This window comes from Callithrix jacchus, chromosome 1, assembly GCF_049354715.1.
Source record: "Callithrix jacchus isolate 240 chromosome 1, calJac240_pri, whole genome shotgun sequence".
Lineage (NCBI taxonomy): Eukaryota > Metazoa > Chordata > Mammalia > Primates > Cebidae > Callithrix > Callithrix jacchus.
Window position 1 is genome coordinate 159710408 of NC_133502.1, and position 25201 is coordinate 159735608.

At 37.8% G+C, this 25201-nt stretch overlaps 1 protein-coding gene across 8 annotated transcripts in view; it reads right to left on the reverse strand.

The window, feature by feature from the left end:
• Window positions 1-4604: 4604 nt before the first annotated feature.
• ECPAS (Ecm29 proteasome adaptor and scaffold) overlaps window positions 4605-25201 on the reverse strand; it is a 119681-nt gene continuing 99084 nt past the window's right edge. For 7 of the 8 annotated variants that reach the window (XM_009001202.6, XM_078374239.1, XM_035254570.3 and 4 more), the window contains 15 exons: window positions 21268-21418; window positions 19504-19569; window positions 17812-17901; window positions 16693-16759; window positions 16035-16126; window positions 15866-15932; window positions 15124-15315; window positions 14325-14533; window positions 13467-13510; window positions 13182-13374; window positions 11772-11910; window positions 9012-9117; window positions 8728-8816; window positions 6257-6328; window positions 4605-4888 (listed from right to left, as the gene is read on the reverse strand). In XM_009001202.6, the coding sequence (XP_008999450.2) occupies window positions 4749-4888; window positions 6257-6328; window positions 8728-8816; window positions 9012-9117; window positions 11772-11910; window positions 13182-13374; window positions 13467-13510; window positions 14325-14533; window positions 15124-15315; window positions 15866-15932; window positions 16035-16126; window positions 16693-16759; window positions 17812-17901; window positions 19504-19569; window positions 21268-21418 (1717 nt within the window). In that variant the 3' untranslated portion in view covers window positions 4605-4748. Of the gene's footprint in view, window positions 4889-6256; window positions 6329-8727; window positions 8817-9011; window positions 9118-11771; window positions 11911-12792; window positions 13375-13466; window positions 13511-14324; window positions 14534-15123; window positions 15316-15865; window positions 15933-16034; window positions 16127-16692; window positions 16760-17811; window positions 17902-19503; window positions 19570-21267; window positions 21419-25201 lie in introns of all 8 variants that reach the window. The other variant, XR_013535875.1, reaches the window with a different exon arrangement.

Sequence of the window (25201 nt, forward strand, 5' to 3'; positions counted from 1 at the left end):
ATTAAAAAACAAAGCAATTTTCTTAAGGCTCTAGAGTCAGGGTCAGGTAGATTTGGGCAGAGAGCCAAAAAACATGGAAGGGGCCAGCAAGGGGTGACTTTTGGGGCTTTGGGGCTTTGTCCTTAAGGTAAAGCACAGTCAGAGCATGGCTCAGAACAGCTACAGCTCCCACTGAAAATCACTTTCTCTCCAGGCTACGGGAGACAGAGCCCACTAAAAACTAAAGGGGAAATCCTGGAAATAAAACAGCAGAGAAGGAGAACCCCAGTTTCTATGCGTAACTCTGTCCAAGTCTGTGACTAACCTCTGAACCACCTATGTTCACGGCAGACTGCAAACAGCTCAGCCCCCCCACCCCTGCAAAAAAAGGCTGAACTGAGATCTGAGCCACCCACCAAAGGGGAGACAGTTGGCAGTTTGAGTCTAACCATATTCATCACCTGCTAAAATTGAAAAGCAGCTCCTCAGAGGAATGGTCCAGAGTCTCCACAACATAACATGCATAATAGCCAGGAATGTTGGGATACAATCCCAAAATACCAGATTTATTAAGAACCAGGAAATTATGTTGAGGACCTGGGGAAGGCAATCAAAAAAGACCGAAGCCAAAATGATCCAGATGTGTAGTATCAGATAAGAATTCAGAAGCAATTATAATTATGCTCGATTATGTTTTTTATTCATGTTAATGAATGAAAAGATTAGAAATAGAAAATGTTTTAAATGAACCAAATGGAAACTTTAGAATGAAAAATTAAAATATCTGAAGTAAAAACTCACTAGATGGGCTTTATTATCAGGATGAACATGGTAGTGTCAGTAAACTTAAAGAGAATTTTAAGAAAATGACTTGGACCTGTACAATATCAAAAGATCTAACACAGGTTTAACTAGAGTTCTAAAAAGAAAGGAGAGAAGATGGCACAGGGAAAAATAACACTTGAGTAAATGACAAAAAAAAAAAATCCCAAATTCAGTAAAATGCATATATTTAGAAATTCAAAAATTGAAGCAAAACTTGAAGATAAATATTAAGAAAAGCACACCTAGGTATATCAAAGTGCTGAAATCCAAAAATAGGAAAAATCATGAAAGGAGACAGAAAGAAAATTACTCACCACATCCAGATAGCAACAATTTGAACGGCCACAGAAATCTTACTGGAAACCCTGAAGGCCAAGAAACAGTGGGGCATCTTTACAATGCTAAAATAAAACAAATACTCAAAAATACTGATGTTCAGAAAAGATTTTGTATTTGAAGACTGTTCTGGAATCAAAAGTAGCATAACAGAATTATATATCTAACCATTAATACCCAAAATTGGTTTTTAAGTACTTTCTCACTGTCCTTTTTCATAAAAGCTTTTTCAATTCTATTTCAATGTAAAAGAAATGTAACATTTTTAAAGATAAACACTTAAAACTTTCAGAAAGCATCATTGTTTGAAAGGTTGGCTGTTTCCAACTTAATTTTAACATTATAATGTTTCTCTTAAAAAAAAAAGTATTACTCTAGCTCCATGGCTCCCACCTGTAATCCCAGCACTTCGGGAGGCTGAAGCATGCGGATCACCTGGTGCCAGGAGTTTGAGACCAGCCTGGCCAAGGTGGTGAAACCCCGTCTCTACTCAAAGGCAAAAATAAGCTGGGTGTGTTGGCAGGAGCCTGTAATCCCAGCTACTCAGGAGGCTGAGGCAGGAGAATTGCTTGAACCTGGGAGGCAGAGGTTGCAGTGAGCTGAGATCATGCCACTGCACTCCAGTCTGGGCAACGGCAGAGCAAGACTCCGTCTCAAAAAAAAATTGTTACTCTTAGTAAGCTACTTTGGAATCTGCCTGAAAGGAAAAAGAAAAGCATACCAGGAGGGAACAGCATAGGGTTGTGGGCTGCTCCAAAGAATAAGCAAGGTAACTCACTTTCAAAGCCATCTTCCCACAATCTAAAATTTGCTTGGCAGTTTACAGTAAAAGATGTATTTGTACCTCTGACATTTTATGTCTGTAGCCACGTACCTTAATCTTGGTCAAAAGGAGAACAGCCTGTGGTGCTCTGTATGTTCATAAGAGATTGCTTTTATGAGTTAATCAAATGTTTCCTTGATACCTTTTCTCCAAGCATCTGACGGCAATTGTTCAGGGAATCTTCCTTTTGTTTCTGCTTTGCTTTGGAACTCTCAAACACCTAAGCCAGCAATTTCTCCTTACTAGAGTTAGCTCAGAATATGGCAGGCAATAGGGATTTTTTTTTTTTTTTAAGTATAACTAGTCAATGCTTTGGCAGTTGAACTGTTTTTCTGGGGAATAAAAATTAATGCACTACTTCAAAAGAAGAGATCATGCAGCATTTATTTGTCATTTAATATCTTCTTGGGCACGGATGGGATTTTCCTTTCAAATAAGACTATCTCACACACTTAGCTAGCTGGGACATATTGCAGAGGATTCTGTGAAAGTTGCATATAAAATACAAAATTCTGTTACATATATATCCATTTAACAACAGTTTGTGTATTACAATGAGGACAACATCAAAATAACTCCCTGGACTTAACAAGCAGCAGAATATATCATGGCAGCAGCAGGTAGAAATGCCCCCATGAAGGGCAGTGTGCACACAGTGCAACTGCTACCAGAGCACAGACCAACGAGGTCCTATGTACAGTAATTCAATACCACTAAGCACAAAGGTTCAGGTGTCTCAGCACCACTCAGAGCACCAAGGGAAATTCCCAATATTAAAAAACAAAAAGCTTAAAAAACACAGCATTTGACAAAGTGTTAACATTTGATATAGACTGACAGCATAATTCTTGCTCTTTTAGTCCTACTTTCCGAAAATAACCAAGCTGCATTGCATTCTTGCCAAGGAAGAATATCCTGGGTACCATAAATGAAAGTCAGAGTACTTGTGGAGGGGAAAATACTGATATGAAAAACACCACATCCTAAAAGAGGCCATAAGCTTCCACAAGCTTTCTAAAAAACATTGGAAGTTGATTTTTCCCCAAGCAAAAACCATTCTCAAATGAAAATCCATGAGAGTTTCCTTAAAATTCATGATGCTACTAAAAGTCACATTTTAGTATAATTTAGTATCAAGAGGATGTTTTTGTAACAAACACTTAAATTTTTATTTGTAAACTCCCTTTTCAATCAGAAACAATCCCCGAATGCAGAATATTCAGCCAAGTCTAGGTGTTATCTATGGCACTGTTTTTTAAACTGTGAGTAACAACCCAGTTGTGAGTCAAGCAATGAATTTAGAGGGTCTGAAGAGCATTAAATCAGGGGGCTGGGGGCAGGAATTAAAGGGTATCACACCGTTAAGTATGTGTTATTTCATGAAATGTTTTAAAGATTTTATACTCAGGCATGCACAAATATACACACACAAACACACATGTTCTGGGTCATGATGTAAAAAGTTATTTTTATTATGACTTGCAGTCAAAAAAGTTTGAAATACATCGGTCAATGGAGACCACCAAAAATAAGCATGGAGTTTCCACGAAAAATAATAAACATGGAGATTCCTGGTGTTAATGTCAATAAGGATCAGTACTGAATGTAACCAATCTTCTGCTATGGAATCCAAGGTAAGCTACAGAGTTCTCAGTTTACCATAAGCACTTAGGTTTTACTTGTTTTTTCTCTTACCCTACACTTTTAGGCAGGGGCATGGGAAACAGAAGGAAGGAGGACAACCCCTAGCGGCAATGATTTACTTGGAGTGGTATCATTTTATCTCAATATTTTGAGAAGAGGCATTTATTAAAAGAGTAATTTCCAGTGGGCTAAAAGGCTTTCCTTCTCCCCTAAAAAGTCATACTGGTAGCATAAAAGTGAGCAGAAATTTTAAGTTGTCATTATAGTTCTGAGATTATAAATAGTTTTAACCAAGGCAATCTGCAATTGTTTTTGGTTTTGCAAAATATGCAACCACAGACACAGACAGAATGTGTGATCTTGTCCTAATCAACTTTAACTGCCTGTAAAAGGAAGATGATTAGAATTATGCTATGGAGACCGAATCTGTCCTCTCCATTTGTAAAGATGCTATACAATCATTTTCTCCAATCAACCAGCATGACAAGGCAATGTTTAACTTCTGACTTTCAGGAACTTAATGGTAAGGGTCACTTTAGTTCTGGCACAAGGACTGTTGTGTGCCACCCTAAAGGTACCTCATCTTGGAAGTTTCTTGGTTAGGCCAGGGTTAGCAATGTTTTGGCAGATGGCTGTAAAATAAAGTATCCAGGGCCAGAGACATTAAACACCAGGGCACAGGACTTTGGCACAGGCCACAGAAAGCCTCTGAGAGGACACAGCATCCTATTTCTTCAGGTGTGTAAGAGGGAGGTAAAAATAAGTTACTTATAGGCCCTCAATGAAATAACTAATTTGAATGCAGTTCTAAGATTTTTATCCAGCTTGCTCTGCAACTTTGTCTATTAACTCCTTTAATAACAGCTTGAACTCTTTTAATAACTATTTCTGCCAGTGTCCTTTACAACCACCCCTCAAACATCCAAGGTTCCATTAAGCTCACTCAGCCCAGATACTTTAAAAACATAAAGTAAAATAAAGCTAATAAGGAACAAAATTTAAGGCTTTTTCTTTTTATTTCAGCCAAGGAATGATGCATGCTACAAATTAATCTTTACTCTTCCCCACTTGGTTTTTCAAAGAACACCACCATTTCAACCCCCAACGAACATGGCACTTGTTTGTTTCTTCCCCTTCTAATTTATTCCAGATTTTCAAGTGTTTTCTTCAGTAACGCTGCTTTCTCCTGTAGTTCAGGTCTGCTGTCCGGCTCCATAGTAGCTAAAGACTCAATTAGGAGCACTCTGCATTCAGATGTCAAACATTCCCACTGTTTAGATTCTGCATGGAAAAAAAAACAAACAAAAAGAAAAAACCCCAAAGAATCCTTATACAACAAACAAGAAAAAAAATTAAAAATATCCTATCCCCTAAATAAATACAAAGCAACCTCTTGATAACAGATGAGTATATAATAATTATAAGTTCAACGGGTATCTCAAAACCTAATTCTTGAGATAGCCTAGAGGCACATCAGGGAGCTTCCTCTCCTTCCCAGGGTATCAGTGGGAGAAAGAGAAGTAACACTGGAGCATAGTGGGAAGAAGGAACTATCAAGGCAAGGCACACAGTAGCAAAAAAGTCATTTCAACAACACCATTGCAAGGCCACTTCATAAGAGATGGTCAGTTTAAAAAAAAAAAAACTTGTAAGACATTTCATAATTTCAAGGTCAGATTAAGTAAATTAGTGTCTCCCTTTTCTTTAAGGAAAACACCTGAGAATACATACACATTGAAATTTTTAGAAAATAAGAACGTTTATCGAATTGTAAATCTTGTTTACAAGGTTCTGCCACTTTCTAGCAATGTGGCTTCAAGCAAGTTTAGCTTGCCTTCAGCCTCATTTTCCTCATCTGGACTATATTTGTACCTATCTGCCAAACTCAGAATTTAGTGATGTGACTAAGTGCCTAGTCTTTTATTTCAACAAGGAAAAAAGGATTGGGAGATGTTTAGAGCTACTGAGTCTAAAAGTTCTGTTTAATGGAGCTCTAAGAGAGGTGTTTAAATTGCTAAGACAAGACATAAAAGTAGAAAAGAGCAAACACACAAGGTTGCAGGGAAAATGGTTCCATCTTCTACATTCTTAATCTATGAAGTTAAAACAATTTGAGAGAGAGAGAGAGACAAGAAGAGGGTCCTCTTTTTGAAATCCCTAACAGATACACCACTGGAGAAAATGCTAACAGTTTCCCCCCTCCTCAACCCCCTGATAGACAATCAGAAGAAAAAGGGGTTGGGGGAGGAGAAGATTAAGAAAATTGCTGCTAACAGAGTTGATGACTCAGGTAGGTAAGTGTTAAAATGTTTTTCCAACTCCACTTTTCAGTGTGTTGTTGTTCTGCTTATTTGCATGTACACATACCACTGCCAACCACTTCCTGTAATTAACCAAGATTAAATCATGATTCATGATGAAAACAAAAACGTTTTTACTTTAAGACAACTACAGCTTCACAGCATATTAAAAATATATAAATTTAAAGAGTACTAAACTTAAATATTTAGTAAAATTTAATTGTTTTGGCTTTGTCCATTCTTCTTGCATGTGCATACATACTGATTTGCATTTCAGAGTATATGCTTAGAGTATAAGCAAAAATGAAACAATTCTAAAACATATGCCCCATAGCTATCAAGAACTTACCTTCAAGTTTTTTAAGTAGCAATTCTATCACAGATAAAGCTTCTGTTCTCACAGATGAGTAGGTCTTATTCTCTAAAAAGAAAAATCAACAGTTCATATGGCATGCCTGAAAAACACAACCTCCAAGATTATATGTGTGCTACTGAAAGAAAGATGTCCAGAAATTACAACTCTAGGAAAAGGTACATTTGTTTTTTTGTTTTTTGTTTTTTAAGGAAGCTTCCCTTTGCTAATTATCAACAAATACTTGAAATGTGCTAATATCCATAGTCTTTACTTTGGGAAAACAAAACCCTGCCAGCCAAGTATACCAATCACCACAACAAATGGCAATATTTAAAAGATCCATTTTAGACGTGGGAAATTAAAAAAAAAAAAATCTCAAATACAAAATCATCTTCACATCACACATAAGAACAATCCTTAGTTCTGCATGACCCTCCTCATTTTACCAAAGAACATTATATGACCCAGTATTTAGGCTGATCAGAGACACCTGGAACCCAGCAAAAGGGAAGTCTGTTGGCTGCCAGTTCTTTACCCATAAAAGCATGTTACTGCCAGCAATGGCAACTGAAACATGCTTCCTTGGCATCCACTCTTTGACATGGCATCTGGTTCACAGTGAAACTGTCTACCAAAAAAAATGAACACACAACCAAGCCCAAAGCAAGGTAGACATGAGATGAACCTGTATCATCTTGTTATGCTACGAAGTACAGAAGTGCTACAAGGAATGACGGTGATCTGTCAAAGGACACAGGAGTCAGCGTGAAAGGGCTTCCACTGGCCAAATCTGGGACAATTTGAGTAACAAATCAGATATAGAAAAATAAATTATAAACCATTTGAAGGGGGAAGGAATCCATGAATCAATGCCAGTAGCGGATAAATATGCTAAATCTAGAGAAGAAATTTTAAAGAAGAGAAACAGATTATTTGAATGATCTTAAGGTATGTTCCCACAGGCTACTTATTAGTCACAAAATGAAAATACAGTAACTATCCAGTAGAGAAAACTGATAATACTTCGACCAGGTAATCAAAATTAACATCACAAATGATGACAGATAGACATTGTGTGCCTCTTATTGTGAGAAGGACATATCACTTATGTAATTATCCCAACTGGGAATTCATAACCTGGATCTAATCATGAGAAAACATCAGACAAACACCAAATGAGAAACATTCTGGTTTTTTTTCAGAAAGGGAAGTCCAGGGTACTTTATTCTTCAAAATTGTCAATGTCATAAGACAAAGAAAGGCTGAGGAAGTGTTCCAGATTGAAGGAGACTAAAAAGATATGCCAACAAAATTCAATAAATAATCCCGAACTGGAGGCCAAGACAGGCAGATCACTTGAGGTCATGAGTTCGAGACTGGCCTGGCAAACATGGTGAAACCCTGTCTCTACTAAAAATACAAAAATTGGGAAGCTGAGGCAGGAGAATCACTTAAACCTGGGAGGCACAGGTGGCAGTGAGCCAAGATGGTGCCACTGCACTCTGGCCTGGGTGACAGAGCGAGACCCTGACTCAATCATCAGCATCATCATCGTCATCATTCTAGACTGGATTCCCTAATGGAGGGGAGGAAAAAAAAAATCCTATAAAGAACATTAATGGCTGGGTGTGGTGGCTCATGCCTATATCCCCAGCACTTTGGGAGGCCAAGGCGGGTGGATCGCTTGAGTTCAGGAGTTCGAGACCAGCCTGGCCAACACGGTGAAACCCCATCTCTAAAAAAATACAAAAATTAGCAGGCTGTGATAGTAGACACTTGTAATTCCAGCTCCTTGGGAGACTGAGGCAGGAGGACTGCTTGAACCTGGGAAGTGGAATTTGCAGTAAGCCAAGATCACACCACTGCACTCCAGCCTGAGTGACACAGCGAGAGACTGTCTCAAAAAAAATAAAAATAAAAGAACATTACCGAATCAACTGAACAAACCAGAATATGAACAATAAACATTTGCTTTAAAAAAACTGCATCCATATTTACTACCTAAAGTTGACAATTATACTGTGGCACACTAAATAATTGAGGAACAAGGGGCCTGATGTAAGAATATACTTTCAAATGGTTCAGGAGAAAAACATGTATATAGAAGTCCAAATGACAAAGCAAATGGCACAAAATGTTAACAGATGATACAGGGTAAAGTGTATACATACTGCAGAGTATTATATGTACTGTTGTTGCAACTGTTCTGTAAGTTTGAATTTACTTTCAAATAACAATTTTGTAAAATTACTTGATGAAGGTTTTTCTAAACGGGATGCTAAAATCCTGTTATAGTTCCAGATTTAAATGTTCCAGTTAAGGGGTACACATGAAGTATATTAAGTAGCAGAGTCCAGTAGTTGTTTCAGAAATTTAGTTCCTAGGAGAAGATAAGAAATATTTGAAGCTCAGCTCTTTAGCTTTCAAATTAGGACTCCCTCATCAGTTTAGTTTACTACACTCACCTAAAGAATATGTGATTGATTTACAGGTTTCAAGCAGAATTTCAGCCAAAGCCTCAGGATCTGCATGTTCTTCTTCCAAAAGCATTAACCTATATAAATCAGAAAGCAAGGTACAAATGCTAATTATTAAAAAACAGTCTAAAACTTTCCTGTCACAATTTCTATTTGTATGTATCATTGTCACTTTAGCTACTAGTTTTTAAATGTATAAAAATTCCATCGATTATATATAAAATGCTGCAGGGGGGGAACAAAATTCAGAACTGAACCATGAAGCAATTTACCCCTGAAAAAAGGCATTCATTGATTGCAGCACTCCTAGCTGAACTTTCCACGTGCTGAGTTTTAGCCGTTCACACATCAATTTGCACAGCTCCTGACAATAACAACCTGGGGAAAAAAAAAAAAAGGTGGGACACAGCAGAGGAGAGTATAAATGAGCGAGATAGAATACATGAGGGACAGATAGAGAGAGCAAGAGAAAGGGAGAGGGACAGAGAAAGAGGGAAGGTGGGGAGGATAAGAAAGAGAAAAGCAGGAGAAAGAGAAATAAAACAATAAATACTTTTAATTAAAGCCACTGAAACTTCCCCCAAAACTTCAGCATGACTTTGTACTCAATCCCCAAACAAATTTCCTTGATCAGAAACTACCCCCACAAAGGTGCAATATAATTGTTCACAAATATTCACTTTCAAGGCATATGATCCTCCATGGAACTGAGAAAGCATTTTAACCATACTCCCTTTGCCCCTCAAAACTCCCTGAATGACAGCCAAAGAAAGGAGAACTCTGGAGGCCAGGCACTCCTCTCTAGATGCTCACAAGCTCGTGCAATTTGCAGGTTTACCAAGAGTCAACAGTGCTTTATCATAAACCTATTATGCCAACTACAACCGTTATTATAATTATATAATTAATATTATGCCAACTGATGAATCAGCAGAAAACTCAACAAAGAAGTTATTTTTAATTACTGTAGAATTTGGTACAGTTCCAACAAATGTAAAGATGGGGGGAGGAAATAAAAAATCTAGAATTCTGCACTAAAATTGCTTCTTAAAAGCTTGAACCTTCTTTCTCTGTTTTTAAGAAACAAAGCCCAGAACTTGTAAATATATATGAGAAGCCAATGGGGAACAATTAGTTCTTTTTTTTTTTGAGATGGAGTTTCGCTTTTGTTACCCAGGCTGGAGTGCAATGGCGTGATCTCACCTCACCGCAACCTCCACCTGCTGGGTTCAGGCGATTCTCCTGCCTCAGCCTCCTGAGTAGCTGGGATTACAGGCACGCACCACCATGCCTGGCTAATTTTTTGTATCTTTAGTAGAGACGGGGTTTCACCATTTTGACCAGGATGGTCTCGATCTCTTGACCTCGTGATCTACCCACCTCAGCCTCCCAAAGTGCTGGGATTACAGACTTGAGCCACCACGCCCAGCCAACAATTAGTTCTTAAAGAAAAGGCTTCGTTCTCAATAAATGCACATTTCTATGTCTTATATTAAAATAAACTGCTTTATGTTTGTATCATGTTTCTCATATAATTCCCTATTTTGTCTACCTATCAAAGAAGAATTAATAGTCTTTATGGTGTCATATCAGTGGACTTCCACTGCAGTCTATAACATAATATTAAGAAATAAGACCACTTACAAATTTGTATCTTCTGAGAAACCCTTCCTATAAACATAGAAAATATAGAAGTTCACACAAAGGATGGCAGGGCTCAAAGAGAATCTTAACTCTGACTCTAGACATAGCCAATCACAAATAATCAACAATACCTTTTATAACATTCAATAATATTGTCGCTGCGCATGGAGGCTCATACCTATAATCCCAGCACTTTGGGAGGGAGGCCAAAAAGTGGGAGGATCACTTGAGCCCAGGAGTTTGAGACTAACCTGGGCAACATAGCAAGACTTCACCTCTTTAAAAAAAAAATTAGGTGGGCATTGTGGCACACACCTATAGACTCAAATACTTGGGAGGCTGAGGCAGGAAGATCACTTGAGCCCAGGAGGTAAAGGATGCAGGACTGTACTCCAGTCTGGGCAACAGAGCAAGACCCTGTCTCAAACAAAGAATACTAAGATCTTCAGTGGGATGCACTGTAGGACCCAACACACAGCAAACTTAATAGGTAGCATCATCATTTCTTGGCCTTTTGGCTAAGATCAAGTGTAGAGGGTAGCGTCATCTCAAGGTTAAGGCCCTGTCAGAGGACTCCAAACTAACTGCCACCTCATTCAATAATAAAGGTTTACTGTTTAATCCTTGGGAAATACATGTCCAGTTCTGAAAATCGTCCAAATAGTAATGAGTTTTTCACTGAAACAGGGATTTTGCTTGCTTACGGAACACTTGGTAACAAGGCCATTCATTTTAGGACAAAGAAACCCCATTAATTAACTTTGCAGATTCCTCAAAATAGAGCTATGATCATCAAGAAGACGAGTAGAACCCTTCTATCAAACTATCTGCATAAAATGTATCACGATTATTATAGGTGGAACTGTGCCCCCAAAATTCTATGTTGAAATCCTATCCCCCAGTACCTCAGAATGTGACTGTATTATTATTAAACAGAAGACAGGGCCTTTAAAGAGGTCATCTGAGTGGGCCCTAATCCAGTGTGTCTGGTGTCCTTATAGGAAGATGTGATTAGGACAGAGACACCAAAGACCACATGAAGACACAGGTAGGAGACAGCCATTCCCAAGCCAAGGAGAGAGGTCTCAAAGAAACTAACCCTGCTGACACCTCGATCTCAGACTTCTATCCTCCGGAATTGTGAGAGAATAAATTTCTGCTAAGCCACCCAGTCTGTGATACTTTCTTACCGCAGCCCTAGCTGCAATGGTACAATGATCAGTGAGATGATATGCTCATGTAGACATAAAATTTCCACTGGATAATTCTCACTACTAATCAATCAGGCTCGATAAGAAACAATAACTATAACTTGTCATAAAAATCTTTTCTCTCAATAAGTAACCTCTGGTTATGGCCCTTCTTCAAATGTGGTTTCTGGTGCTTACGTTGGGTCTCTGCATTTCGGGGCCAGGCTTTGCCCAGGCTTTCAAAGGCACCCAGCAGATATTCCAGCTGAAGCTCCTTTTCCTTCTCATTCTCATCTTCATTTTTGGTTGTCCGGACTCCACTGCTTTCAAGTGAGTTCTAGATATATCAAAGAAAAGAAAAGAAAATTTAATATTTTCTTCTTCCAAGTTACAGGTATACTATTAAAGCTATCAGGGTACCAGAGCAGGAGACGTTAACCAAGAGTTAAATGGTAAATTCTCTACCATAAGCTTCCCTATTTACAACAAGAATTTATAACTAGAATACTGTATCTAATAAATTTAGGAAATGCTTTACAGGAATCTGTAAACAAAAGCTAAAAAATACTGCATATATAGTCTTTTGAGCATAATATAAGAAGACTTATGTTAGAATCAGATATTAAAGATGGAAGAAACTCAGTAATGATCTAAATCCAAACTCTTTTCTTAATAGATAGGGAAACAGAGGCTAAGAGAAACAACTTATCCAGCTCGCTGGTGATGTAATCAACTTAAAACACAAGTCTCCCAAAACCATATCCTATTACTATGTTTGTAATGGAAATTATTTAAATAGCCTTATTACTGAAAGAAAACAACTGCAAATCAGCAGCTGTTTTCTTTCAGTAATAAGAGATAAGAGATAAGAATGTTACTTAAAATATTTCATGTTTCACAAATAAATGTGAAAAAGGTAAACTACACTCCTTTTTCATGCAGACCAGTGCCCAAATTTAAAAAATGAGTATTCCATTTTCCACAAGAAACCTGAGTCTTTTTTTGACCCAAATCCTCCACTATGTGGCAGAGGCAATTCACATGGCACACTTGTCTTTAGGATGGCTGGAGTGGCTTCTGTACATGCTTGCAAGGAAAAGTTGATTATGACAGAAACTGTTCATTCACTACCAAATCCACCCTCCCCTTCTCCCATGGAAGGCAAATGGACACCCAGAATGAAGACTCAGTCTGCTGCCAGGTGTGGCTAAGTACTGACCAACGGGATGGATATAAGTGAAAGTGCTGTCTAGCAGTGCCCAGGAACTCTCAAGAGAGAACTGGCATGTTCACTGTGATCCTTCATCCTTGCTTCACCTCCTCTGCATTCCTGCCTGGAACACAAACAGACTGTGGACCATGAGGCTGATGACCACACCCTAGAAATGGCAGAGCTGGGAGCTGTAAAGAGTCAGTATACCTGAATGCTTTGTGACGCTCCCAATGCTATGTGAGAAACAAACATCAGTCTTGTTGAAGGCCATATTTTGGGATTTCTCTGTTACTTGCAGCTAAACTAATCCTAATAATTAGATCATAGGGGAAAACAATCTTTTAAGTTTTTCTTTTTAAAGTATAAACCAGCACTAAGGATACAGGCAGTATTACCTTCTTGATGAGAGGTATGACAATGTCAGAAAACTCCTGGAATCTGTCTTCTTTGGTGGCCTTCAAGACATCAGCTGCACAGCTGATTGCTACAATCTTGTATTTGAGATTCTCTTTGCTACATTCCTTCAGAACAGCTTGAAGAATTTCATTTGTGCTAGGTTGACTGGGCACAGACTTTTCCAGCTCTGCACTACAGGATCCACAAAAGCATCAGAAGTTAATAAAGGCTGCAGCTTTCAGGTTCAGTTTAAGAAATGGCATCTTCATTGAAAGGACATTTACCTGCAAGCTGTCACCACACAGGCAATGGCTTTCAATAGCTCTTCCTATGGGGTGGAAAGATGAATATGATTAAGCCCAAATGTCATTTATACTCTCTACGCTATGATTACAGTTACCTTAGGAATTCTTATGACAACAAAAATTAACAAGTCACCATATCTTTAATGCATAATTTTAAGCACATTCACCAAGTTTTACTCCAAACCATGGACTCAGGATAATTATCTTCATCTCCATTTCATAGAAGCCTAAAGAGCTGATTTGACCAAGATCTCACAGACAACAGTGTCAACCAGAGAATGAGAATGATGTCTAACTCCCCATCCAGTACTACTTCAGTGCTGCATGAGCCACTATTGACCTTTGCAACATAAAGATCATTATGCTGCCACAATCTCATGTTCCCCACTGAGTGTTCACTGTAAGAATCCTAATATAGCCCTTGTGTAAAAAAATAACTGTTACTAATTCATAGGTCCCAGAGATGGGCATCTTCAGCCCCAGGTTTAGAAGCAGCCCACCGTGCTACTCTATTTCACATATGCCCAATCCTGATCTGTTCATGAGGTCAACAGGCACAAAATGAGGACAAGTTGGTTTAAGATATAACTTGGAAGGCTGAATATGAAAAATGTCTCTATCTCCAGCATTACTGTCCATTATGCAAGGCCACTTAGGTTACAGTTTGAGAGGAAATACCACAGTAAATAAGGCAAGGTTCATCCAAAGCTTCCCACTGCCTAGGAAATCTGGTTCACAAAAATAATCCATCAGAAGTTATACATAATCAGATTCTTATTATGGAAAATGAAAGATGAAGTCAGAATTCCTTTAACTGGGCATGAATGTTTCCTTTACCTTTCCTGCCCATGTTCTTCCAGCCAGGCCTTGCAGCAATGCCGTAAGTATCATTCCCAGATATGGAGGTACTAGAGAGCTAGTTTGTTTTGCAATTGATGCCATGGCAACTGCACCCTGGGCTTTCATTTTCCAGGATTGAGACTGTAAAGCCTTCTGGGTAATAGTAATCAACTCCTGCAGGTATAATCGAATGCCACCAAAAGAACCTGGGTTATAAAAAGGAAAATTAAAACAACTTTTAAGTGACAAGAAAAATTAACTGATTTTTCTAAGTCTGAAAAAATGTCAGTGACTAGTAGTCTAAAAGCAATGATTCTCAACTGTTAAAACACACCACTCTCTCAAAGGAAGAAAAAGTATGTTGGTGGTATGACTTATTCTCACAATGGTAGAACTTTGAAATTCAGTGCCCACAAGAGGTTATCACACAAATGGGCATCATCCATTAATATGTGACAAGGTGAAATACACATTTAGAAAATGACTGAAAAATAATACTCTAAGGCCACATAAATTCACTCTAAATTAAAAATGTAAAGCTCTCCTTGCTCACAGAGTTATATATTCTCTCATATGGGCAGTGATGAATGAGTAAAGACAAAAATCCTGAGTGCCAACCTTTAGAACTCAGCAATTTGGATGAATTTAAAACTAAATGGAATGCATGTTGTTAAGGTCCTGGGAAAGTAACTTTAGAGGAATTTTTGAATAAGGAATGCAAGTAAATACATTGACATTTATTGTGATATAGCTGTGAATCCTAAGAAGCAGGTTTAACTCAGGCACCACTACTAACCAGGTACATTTTCCTGCCATACTTCAGTCCATAAGTTACATTCTTCTTTTTCAGATTTCTCCTCATCAGCAATTTCATGCATGCCTAAAAATGCCAGAGGCAGGACTTCTTTTGCATGATTCTTTAATACATCAGGGCTGTATCGTCCAATAGCATGAATAGTCAAAGCACAAGAGGTCTTGTAGATAGGTTCTGAAAAGGAGAAACCAAAATCTTTATGATATTTTTTGTTTTTAAGGGTAACTGACATAAACAGGCTATTGTTCAACTCATATAATAGCAAAACAAAAAGAAAACAGGTAAAATCATTAGAAATGTTTCCAGAAGGCTGGGTGTGGGTGGCTCAAGGCTGTAATCCCAGCACTTTGAGAGGCCAAGGTGGGCAGATAGCTTGAGCTCAGGAGTTTGAGACCAACCTGGGCAACATGGCGAAACCCCAACTCTACAAAAAATACAAAAATTAGCCGGGCATGGTGGCATGTGCCTGTAGTCTCAGCTACTCAGGAGGCTGAGGCACAAGAATCACTTGAGCCCAGGAGGCTGAGGATGCAGTGAGCCAAAATAGCACTGTTGCACTCCAGCCTTGGCGACAGAGCCAGACACTGTCTCAAAAAAAAAGAAAAGAAACAAATGTTTTTAGCAAAGCACATAAAATCATGGCGTGTAAGACCCAATTTGTACTGTTTTACTGAGCTGTTAACATCTAAACTTAAAATGACATAAAACAGAAAAAGAAAGGTACCTTCTTTCTCCATATACCAGCCATTGAGCTTCTGCAGGAGTTTTTCAGTGCTGCTATCCCGTGAGGTCTGAAAAAGAAACAATCCTAGGTATTTCTTTATAATTGTTTTATTTAACTAAGTTTATTAACTCAAAGAGTTTTATTTAACTAAGCAAGAAATTTAACTCACCCGAACTAAATGGCCCATGGCAAATGCACAGGACTTCTGAATCACACTGTTCCGATCTGTCAGGCCACTAAGCAAAGCACTCATAAGTTTACCTACCAGAAATAAAGAGAAGAAAACCTGATACTTGGTATACCAAATGTTCCACTCTGTTCCCAGAACCCAAACAAACCTAACCCTGTAATTAACATCTGATTTACTCCACAGTTTAGATCTCTGAAGGTTATATTTATATATCCATTTGCTTCCTTTCACCTGATATAAGTTAAAATTAAACTGTGTCTAGAATATCGCAGAAAATGTTGCAAAAATGAGAGCCAGGTATATAAAGAACATTAGCCCTGTGCAGAAGCCAATCTAAGAACAGAAAAAATGCTGATGTAAAATCAGCTATCAATGGTAAGTCCTATGGAATAGAGGATACTTTTGCCTCCTTATACCACTAAAAATAATCAAATGTTTATAAACAGTGAAAAGTTGCTAAATCTGGTAAACCCTACACCTCATGCAGACAAAGAAATGAGGAGATCAAGGGACTGAGGGGAGAAAAAGCACACAGTATCACAAGCAGGTCTGAATAATTATTTTTCCCTTTTTAAAACTCTATCACACAAGACAGGGTCATGCAAAAATATCACCACATATCATCTGACAAACTCACCTGAGTAAGGTGTTAGGTCCTGAGGACACTGAGTAGTTAATGATACGATGACACTGGCACAGCCGCCCTATAGGGTTACAAAAGCAAAGGTCTAAAACTTATGGTCACTATGTTCTACCCACCAAACCATTGGCTTAGGTGCCAAAAACTTAAAGATATAAAATACATGAAGCCTAATACCCTCTCCAGGATTCAATATAGAAAAAGGAAAACAGTTAAACTAGTAATGCAGAGATGTCTTTCTAAACATCCAAGAGAAAGATGGGTAATCTCAGACACTGTGAGAAACAAAGGAAACTGCTTGTTTTCTGGAAGAGCAAAATATGTCATCTTGTTCATCATTGTGCTAACATTTCTATTTCTAGAAATGTAACCAAATATCTTCAGATATGCTTTAATATTTTTTCAAAAATTGAAAATAAGTCAGGTGTTCCTTGATGGAGTCAAATAAATGATGTTATATTTGTACAATGGAGTATCATACGGCCATTAGAAGAGGACACTGCAGAAGATACATGTGCAGAAAAGACTGGAAGGAAACACTCCAAAATATTAACAGAAGTTATCTCTGCATGGCAAAATTCTAGACAATTTTTATTTTAACTTTCTCCTGATCTATAAATGCTAAAATTTTTAAATACCAGCAAAAGTATTAATTTTGTCATAAGAAAAAATGTGAGTTATTAATTTGTTGTTAAAAGGGTGGTGGTGTCTGATCCTTCAAACATCTTGAAAACTAAGACATTTTTCTATTCAAACATGCTGATCCCTCTGTGAAAAATGCAACTGCCACCTAAAACAATCCAGGCCCTAATAACTGAATGTGCATTTCCATGAGCTGCTAATGAATGACAACCAAAAGCCATGTGCATGGCAACCAGAGAACAGAAATGATTCCACTAAATAGGTTAACACAATCCTTACTGAACAGTTACATGTTTTATTTCTTGAACAAGCTACATGTTTTCAGTTATCAGTGCAACCACAGAAACAAAATGGTTAGTGTACAATAATATTAGATTTTATGGTAAAACATAAATTTCAAACATGATGGCTGTTATATCTTTACAGCCAAAACTAATGAAGATGCACACTTACTCTTGAGAAAAGTACACCTACCTTAGTTCCAAGACCTACACCACTTCTGATCAGTTCACACAACCTAGGAACTAGCTCACCCAGGACCGACACATCAAGATATTGCAGGCACTTTTGAAAAGGAATAAATATAAAGGTAAGCGTTGGCAAATAATTAAGTCAGGACCACATCTTTAATTAAAAACTGCCCTTGTCAAACGTGTGCCCACTGGGCTTGACATGAAGTTGAAACATCACTGTTTGATTCTGCTCTAATTTCAATATTAAAACCACCATTGTACTACCAACAGAAAAAATTATTCATCAGTGGTTCAACACTAAAAACAGACCATAAAAATTAAAAACATGAATTTGCTAAAAAAATAAATAATGACTGCCCAAGAATAAAAATCTTTCTGGACCTACTTCCTCTTTATCAATCTATGTTTAGCATAAAAATCCCAAACTAAAAATTGATCTTCTTCAGTGGGCCTACCCTACCAAACCCCTGTAATAAGTAAATTTCTTAGATGATTTTTCCTACAAATTGCTGGCCTTTGTTTTTGAAAATGCAATAACATGTTTTCTATTACTAATGAATATATCTAAATGGTATTCCTAACTGTTCCTATTTCTTTAAATTTTTATTTCCCCCCCAATAATCCAACTAAAATATAACATTCTTAGATCAAATTTTGGTAACAGTCCCCTAGCAATCACTAAAAAATAGCTACTTATTTTGTCCAATTTATCATAGTTTTGGTACATTTCCATTTTTTAGGGGCTGGAGCTATACCTTCAGAGTCCTGCTAAACATATAGATCTGCTTAGTCAATTAATTTCCAGTAGTTTATAATCATAGCTAACTAACCACTGCAGGGAATGCACAGCAGAGTAACTTTACCAAGACTCCAGGAACTTTAGAAACCAGAACCTCAGAGCCAGGGGTGGTGGCTCACACCTGTAATCCCAGCACTTTGGTAGGCCGAGGCAGGCAGATCACAAGGTCAAGAGATCGAGACCATCCTGGCCAACATGGTGAAACCCCATCTCTACTAAAAAATACAAAAATTAGCTGGGCATGGTAGCACGAGCGTGTAGTCCCAGCTACTCAGGAGACTGAGGCAGGAGAATCACTTGAACCTGGGAGGGAGAGGTTGCAGTGAGCCAAGATCACGCCACTGTACTCCAGCCTGGAGAAAGAGTGAGACTCCCAGAGTGAGACTCCCAGAGCAAGACTCCATCTCAAAAAAAAAACAAAAGAAAGAAATCAGAACCCCAGAGTGCCAAGCAGCTCTTTACTGCAAATTCCTTCCTATGATTAAAACATATCAACATTGCCCAATCTCTTCACCTACCATTACATTACCTACTCATTAAATACTTCCAGCTTATAGCCTTCCTAGTTCCTCCCAAAGATAACTATTACTCAGAGCCACAACTCTGAACCTTTCTAAATAGGCAGATCAAAAGACTACAGATGTAAATTTATAGAGAGCTCTTAATATGTTGTCCCTTGTAACACAAATTTGAATTAACTGATTCTGGTATTTGGGAAATTATTTATTCCACTTAGTAACAGAGAATAGAACTATACTAAGAAAAAACTGGAGTCACAACAGCTGCTTGACTCATCCCATAAGTCTCTACTTCATTTCATGTAGTCTGAAGACTTTGAAGAATTACACTTTCAAGTAAGCAAACAAACCCTCCCGTTATTATTTAGACACTCACCATGTTGATTGTTTCCATCATCGGAGAGGATTTGGCAGCACTGAGCCGAGCACTATCCATCGCAGCCTGAAGAACAGAAATTCAAGTCACTTGGCACATTCAGTTGATCAGGAATAATCCACACAAACACCCATAAAAGACTTTCACTTCCAAACTAAAGAACTTTAAAAAAATAATCTGTAGCTATAATAAAGGCAAACATGAGTCTAACTCTAATTTCTTTTGACCTATACTCAACAATTTACAGGAGAAGCAGCACCTCACTACAGGTGAGAAATTCAGATAATAGTTAAAAAGTTAGCATAGTATGGCTCTGGGCAAGTCATCCAGCCTTCTTGAGTCTGAGGTTCTCCATTCCCTAAAAAAAGGAACTGACTAATTTCTAAGGTTTTTAAAATTGAAAAACAGTAGAATATTTTCTATATGTAGTTCTTTAACTTCGTAATCAATCTTCATATCTACAAAGGTATTTTAATCCAACAACTATGCTGAAGGAGAGGTTGACACTATCCAGATATGATAAAGGAGAAAAGTAAGGCATACACAAGTGACTTGCCTAGGGCTGCAAAATTTAGACTAGAATTTATGTTTCCAAATTCTCAATTCTTAGTAAACATCCTATGGGCACCCAGGAAGGGGCAAGTCTACTGTAGAAAGAGGGAAAAATAATGAATGAAGAAGAAACAGCAATATTAGAGGCAAAGGGTAAAGAGAGCAAGTTATTAGAGAAGTTTAGGCAAGTTAAAGATCAAACTGAACAGAGAGGAAACGTTATATATGACAGGGGTTTAATAGTTCTAATTTAAAAATATAAATTGAAAAAAACAGTCAAATAGAAAAATAGGCATGGACTATAAACACAATCACAGAAGAAATACAAACAACTAATATAATATGAAAAAGCAATGGACAATGTTAGGAAAAGAAAGTGCAAATTAGAAAAATAAGATTCTTGTTATCAGATATACATTATTCCACAGTGCCAAAGGTATGGAGAAAAAAGAACATTTAAAACCTTTGATGCTGCAAAACCTCTCCACCAAAAATTCAAAATCATCTCACTGTAAAACACTATGCATACATTAAAATGAATAAGTGTATATATATAGACATGATATACTGTAAATGTAAAAAGCAAATCACAAAACAACATTCACAGTCTGATCCTATTTTTAAATTTTTATGTTTGGTTGGTTTGGTAGCCTAAGACTTAAAAGGAATTTTAGAGAAGGCACAGGACACTTTTGACAGCAGGTACTCCTCAGGGAATGATACTGTGGTGATGGGAAGACCTTCTATGGGATTACTTTCTATCATTCTGTATTAATTTTCACAATAAATATGTTTCATCTTAAGTTTTTAAAAAAATAACTCTCATCAGAGACTAGGTGACTAAATTATACCTAAAAAGCACAACTTTGAGATGTGCCAAAATTTAGGTGCAATACTCTTTGCTGATAGGGCGGGGGAGTCCATGAAAGGGCTGTGAAAGTGTAGATCCAACCCCTACAAAAATTGAAATGTACAAAAAACTAGGTTAAACAAATGTTAATTCATTTTTTAGATGGAAGTGTCAGTTTTCATCCAATTCACAAAATACTGTATGAGCTGACAACCTCTCTCCAAAAAATAGCAAAGCACGGCATGTGGTCGGAAAGGGTGAGTTCTTACAGAGTAATAAAAGTATCATTCAAATGAACCTCAGTACATCAACAGGGCTCTTCCCTCATGATACTTACCAACATGCCTGTGCTATCAACTCACCTTTTCTTGCTCTGTCGCCCGGAGGCTCAAATAATTGAGAACTTGGGGCTCCAATACACTTAAGGACTCTAGCAGAGCTGGAATGAGTTTTGGTGCATGTGGTTTCAACATGGCTCCTGCACTTTTGCTGATCTTCACAAGGGTGTTAATGCTACAAACATATGGAACACAACTCCTGAGTCCTTTTAACAAAAGTAAGAAGACCTACAAGTCTAACCGTGGGGATGTTGTGCAGTTTACTGCATTAAAGCATATTCTCACATGCTTACAGAGCCTGGTCTTGGCATTTTTTTTTTTTTTAACTTTTATTAAAGAAACTTTCAAGCATATATAGAGGTAGAAAGAACTATAATGAACTAGGAAAAGCCTACTTCATTAATAGTAGGAATAAAATTCAATGTATTTATTCATAGTAGAAATTTATATTTCTAGTGAAATTTTATAGTAGGAATTTATAGTAGGCATGAAATGCCATATATGCTCCACCCAGTTCAACAATTAGCAACATTTGACCAATTTTGTTTTATTTATATCTCCTCCTCCATATACAGCCACTATTCCCTCTGCCACTGTATTAGTCATGTGATGCATGAGACATTTCAGTCAATAACAACAGACCACCATGTCCAACAGTGGTCCCTAAGATCATACAGGAATACCTTAGAGATACTGCAGGTTCTGTTCCAGACCACCACAACAAAGCAAACCACATAAATTTTCTGGTTTACCAGTGCATATAAAAGTTTTGTTTACACTATATTGTAATCTATTAAGAGTGCAATAGATTATGTCTAAAATAAAGTACACTACTTAATTTTAAAATATCTTCATGCTCATGATCATCTCAGCTTCAGCAAGTCATTTTTTTTTTTTGCTGGTGGAGGATCTTACGTCAATGGTGATGGCTACTGACTGATCAGGGTGGTGTCTGCTGAACGCTGGGGTGGCTATGGCAATTTCTTAAAATAAGTCAACAGTGAAGTTTGCTGCATCAATGAACTCCTCCTTTCACAAAAGATTTCTTTGTAGCATAAGATGTGGCTTGATAGCATTTTACCCACGTTAGAACATCTTTCAAAGTTGGAGTCAACCCCCTCCAATCCTGTTCCTGCTTTATCAACTAAGTTTATGAAATAGTCTAAATCTTTTGTGGTCATTTTAACAATGTTCACAGAATCTTCACCAGGAGTAGCTTCCATCTCAAGAAACCACTTTTCTTTGCTCATCACTGAGAAGCAGCTCCTCTTCTGTTCAAGTTTTATCATGAGATTGCAACAAGTCAGTCATGTTTTCAGGCCCCACTTCTAATTCTCTTGCTATTTCCACCACATATGCAGGGACTTTCTCCACTGACATCCTGAGCTCCTCAAAGTCATCCATAAAAGTTGGAATAAACTTCTCCGAACTCCTATTAAGGATGACGTTTTGACTTCCCATGAATCATGAATGTTCTAATGACACCTACAATGGTGAACCCTTTCCAGAATGTTTTCAATTTGCTTTGCCCAGATCCATCAAAGGAATCACTATCAACTGCAGCTCTAGCCTTACAAAATACACTTCTTGAATAGCAAGACTTGAATTTACAGCAGGCATAAAATTACTCCTTGATCCATGGGCTTCAGAATGGATACTGTGTTAGCTTAACAGGCATGAAAATAGCATTCATTTCCTTGTACCTCTATATCAGAACTCTTGGGTGACCAGGCATATTGTCAATGAGCAGTAATACTTTGAAAGGAATCTTTGTTTTTGTTTTTTTTTCTGAGCAGTAGACCTCAACAACGGGCTTAAAATACTTAGTAAATCATGCTGTAACAGACAGGCTGTCATCCAGACTTTGTTGTTCCATTTCTAGAGCACAGAGCAGATTTAGCAGAATTCTTAAGGCTTCAGGATTTTCAGAAGTGTAAATAAGCACTGGCTTCAATTTAAAGTCACCACCTGCATTAGCCCCTAACAAGGCAGTCAGCCTGGCCTTTGAAGCACTGCAGCCAGGCACTGACTTCTCTGTAGCTATGAAAATCCTACATGGTATCTTTTGCCAGCAGAAGGCTGTTTCATCTCCATTGAAAATCTATTGCTGAGTGTAGACACCTTTATCAGTGATCTGAGCTAGATCTTCTGGATAACCTGCTGCAGCTTCTATATCAGCAACTGCTTGCACCTTTATGTTACTGAGACAGCTTCTTTCCTTAAACCTTATGAGCGAACCTCTTGCTAGCTTCCAACTTTCCTTCTGCAGCTTCCTTACTTCTCTTAGCCTTCACAGAATTGAAGAGAGTTAGGGCCTTGCTCTGAATTAGGCTTTGGCTGAAGGGAACTTTGTGGCTGATCTGATCTTTTATCCAGAACATTCAAACTTTCTGTTAGCAAAAGGCGGTTTTACTTTCTTACCATTTGTGTGTTGGCTGGTATAGCACTTTAAACTTCCTTTAAGAACATTCCCTTTATATTCACAACTTGGTTGTTGGGCACAAGAGGCCTAGCTTTCAGCCTATCTCAACTTTCAATATTCCTTCCTCACTAAGCTTAATCATTTCTAGCTTTCTATTTAAAGTGAGAGACAGGCACCTGTTCTCTTCACTTAGGCAGTTAGAGGGCATTGTGCGGTTATTAATTAGCCTGATTTCAATATTGTTGTGTCTCAGGGAATAAGACACTTGAGGGAAAGAGATGGGGAACAGCTGTTCAGTGGAGCAATGAGAACACACACAACGCTGATCAATTAAGTTCATCAACTTAAATAGGTGCAGTTCATGTAACTCCAAAACAATCACAAAAGTAACATCAAAGATCACTGATCACAGATCACCATAACAGATACAACAGTAATGCAAAGTACGAAATACTGTGAGAATTACCAAAATGTGACATAGAGACATGAAGTGAGCAGAGCTGTGGCAACCCTGCATGAAGCAATCTGACTGCACCATCTTTCCAACTTCATGTAATGTTTGCACACCCATGAAATCACCTAGTGACACATTTCTCAGAATATATCCTTGTCACTAAGTGACACATGACTGCACTTGAAAGCATATCCCTTAACTAAACTTCAGTATGACTAAGACACAAAAGCTGTTTATCATAATCATACCACCATCTCACATTTTAAAAATATGAATGATTATTTCATATCAAATATCCAAATTTCTCTGTTTCATCAGCTTCTTAAAATGGTTTGTTGGAATCAGGATCCAAGTTCACTCACGTATTGCAATCTACTGCATTTCTTAAATCTTTTTTTTTAACAGTCTCCACTCTCCTCTTTTGTTCTTATTTATTTTTCCTCACTGACTCTATTCCAATCATGTCATTTCACATGTTCCTCTCATCACACACCAGGGCCTGTTGCGGGGGTGGAGGGGTTAGGGGAAGGACAGCAGGGGATGGGGGACTGGAGAGGGATAACATTTGGAGAAATACCTAATGTAGATGATGGGGGAATGGAGGCAGCAAACCACCATGGCATGTGTATACCTATGTAACAATCTTGCACGATCTTCACATGTACCCCAGAACTTGAAGTATAATTAAAAAAAAAAAAAAAAAAAAGTTCCTCTTTCCCCTGTCTGTACAGGCTAAATTGAGTTCACATTCAATTTTGTAAATAACAAACAAAAAGAATCCTTCATAGGCAATGCTGTATGTGTCCTATTCCTCCTATTCCATCACATCATGATGCACTGGTTGTCTTTTTGTACTATGTGGAGTTGATTGGCAGATTCAGGTCTGGTTGCCCTGAATCATAATAATGTTCTCATCAGCCTTTCACTCAGTGGATTTAGGAGAATCTAAAGATCACTACTCAGATTATTTTACTGAGGACAGCAAAAAGTGATAGTCTTAATCGCATCATGCTTTTGCATTTGTTAGGTGAGTCCTTCTAAAAAGAACTTTCTCTCATCAACTACCTACTTGCCATGAAATA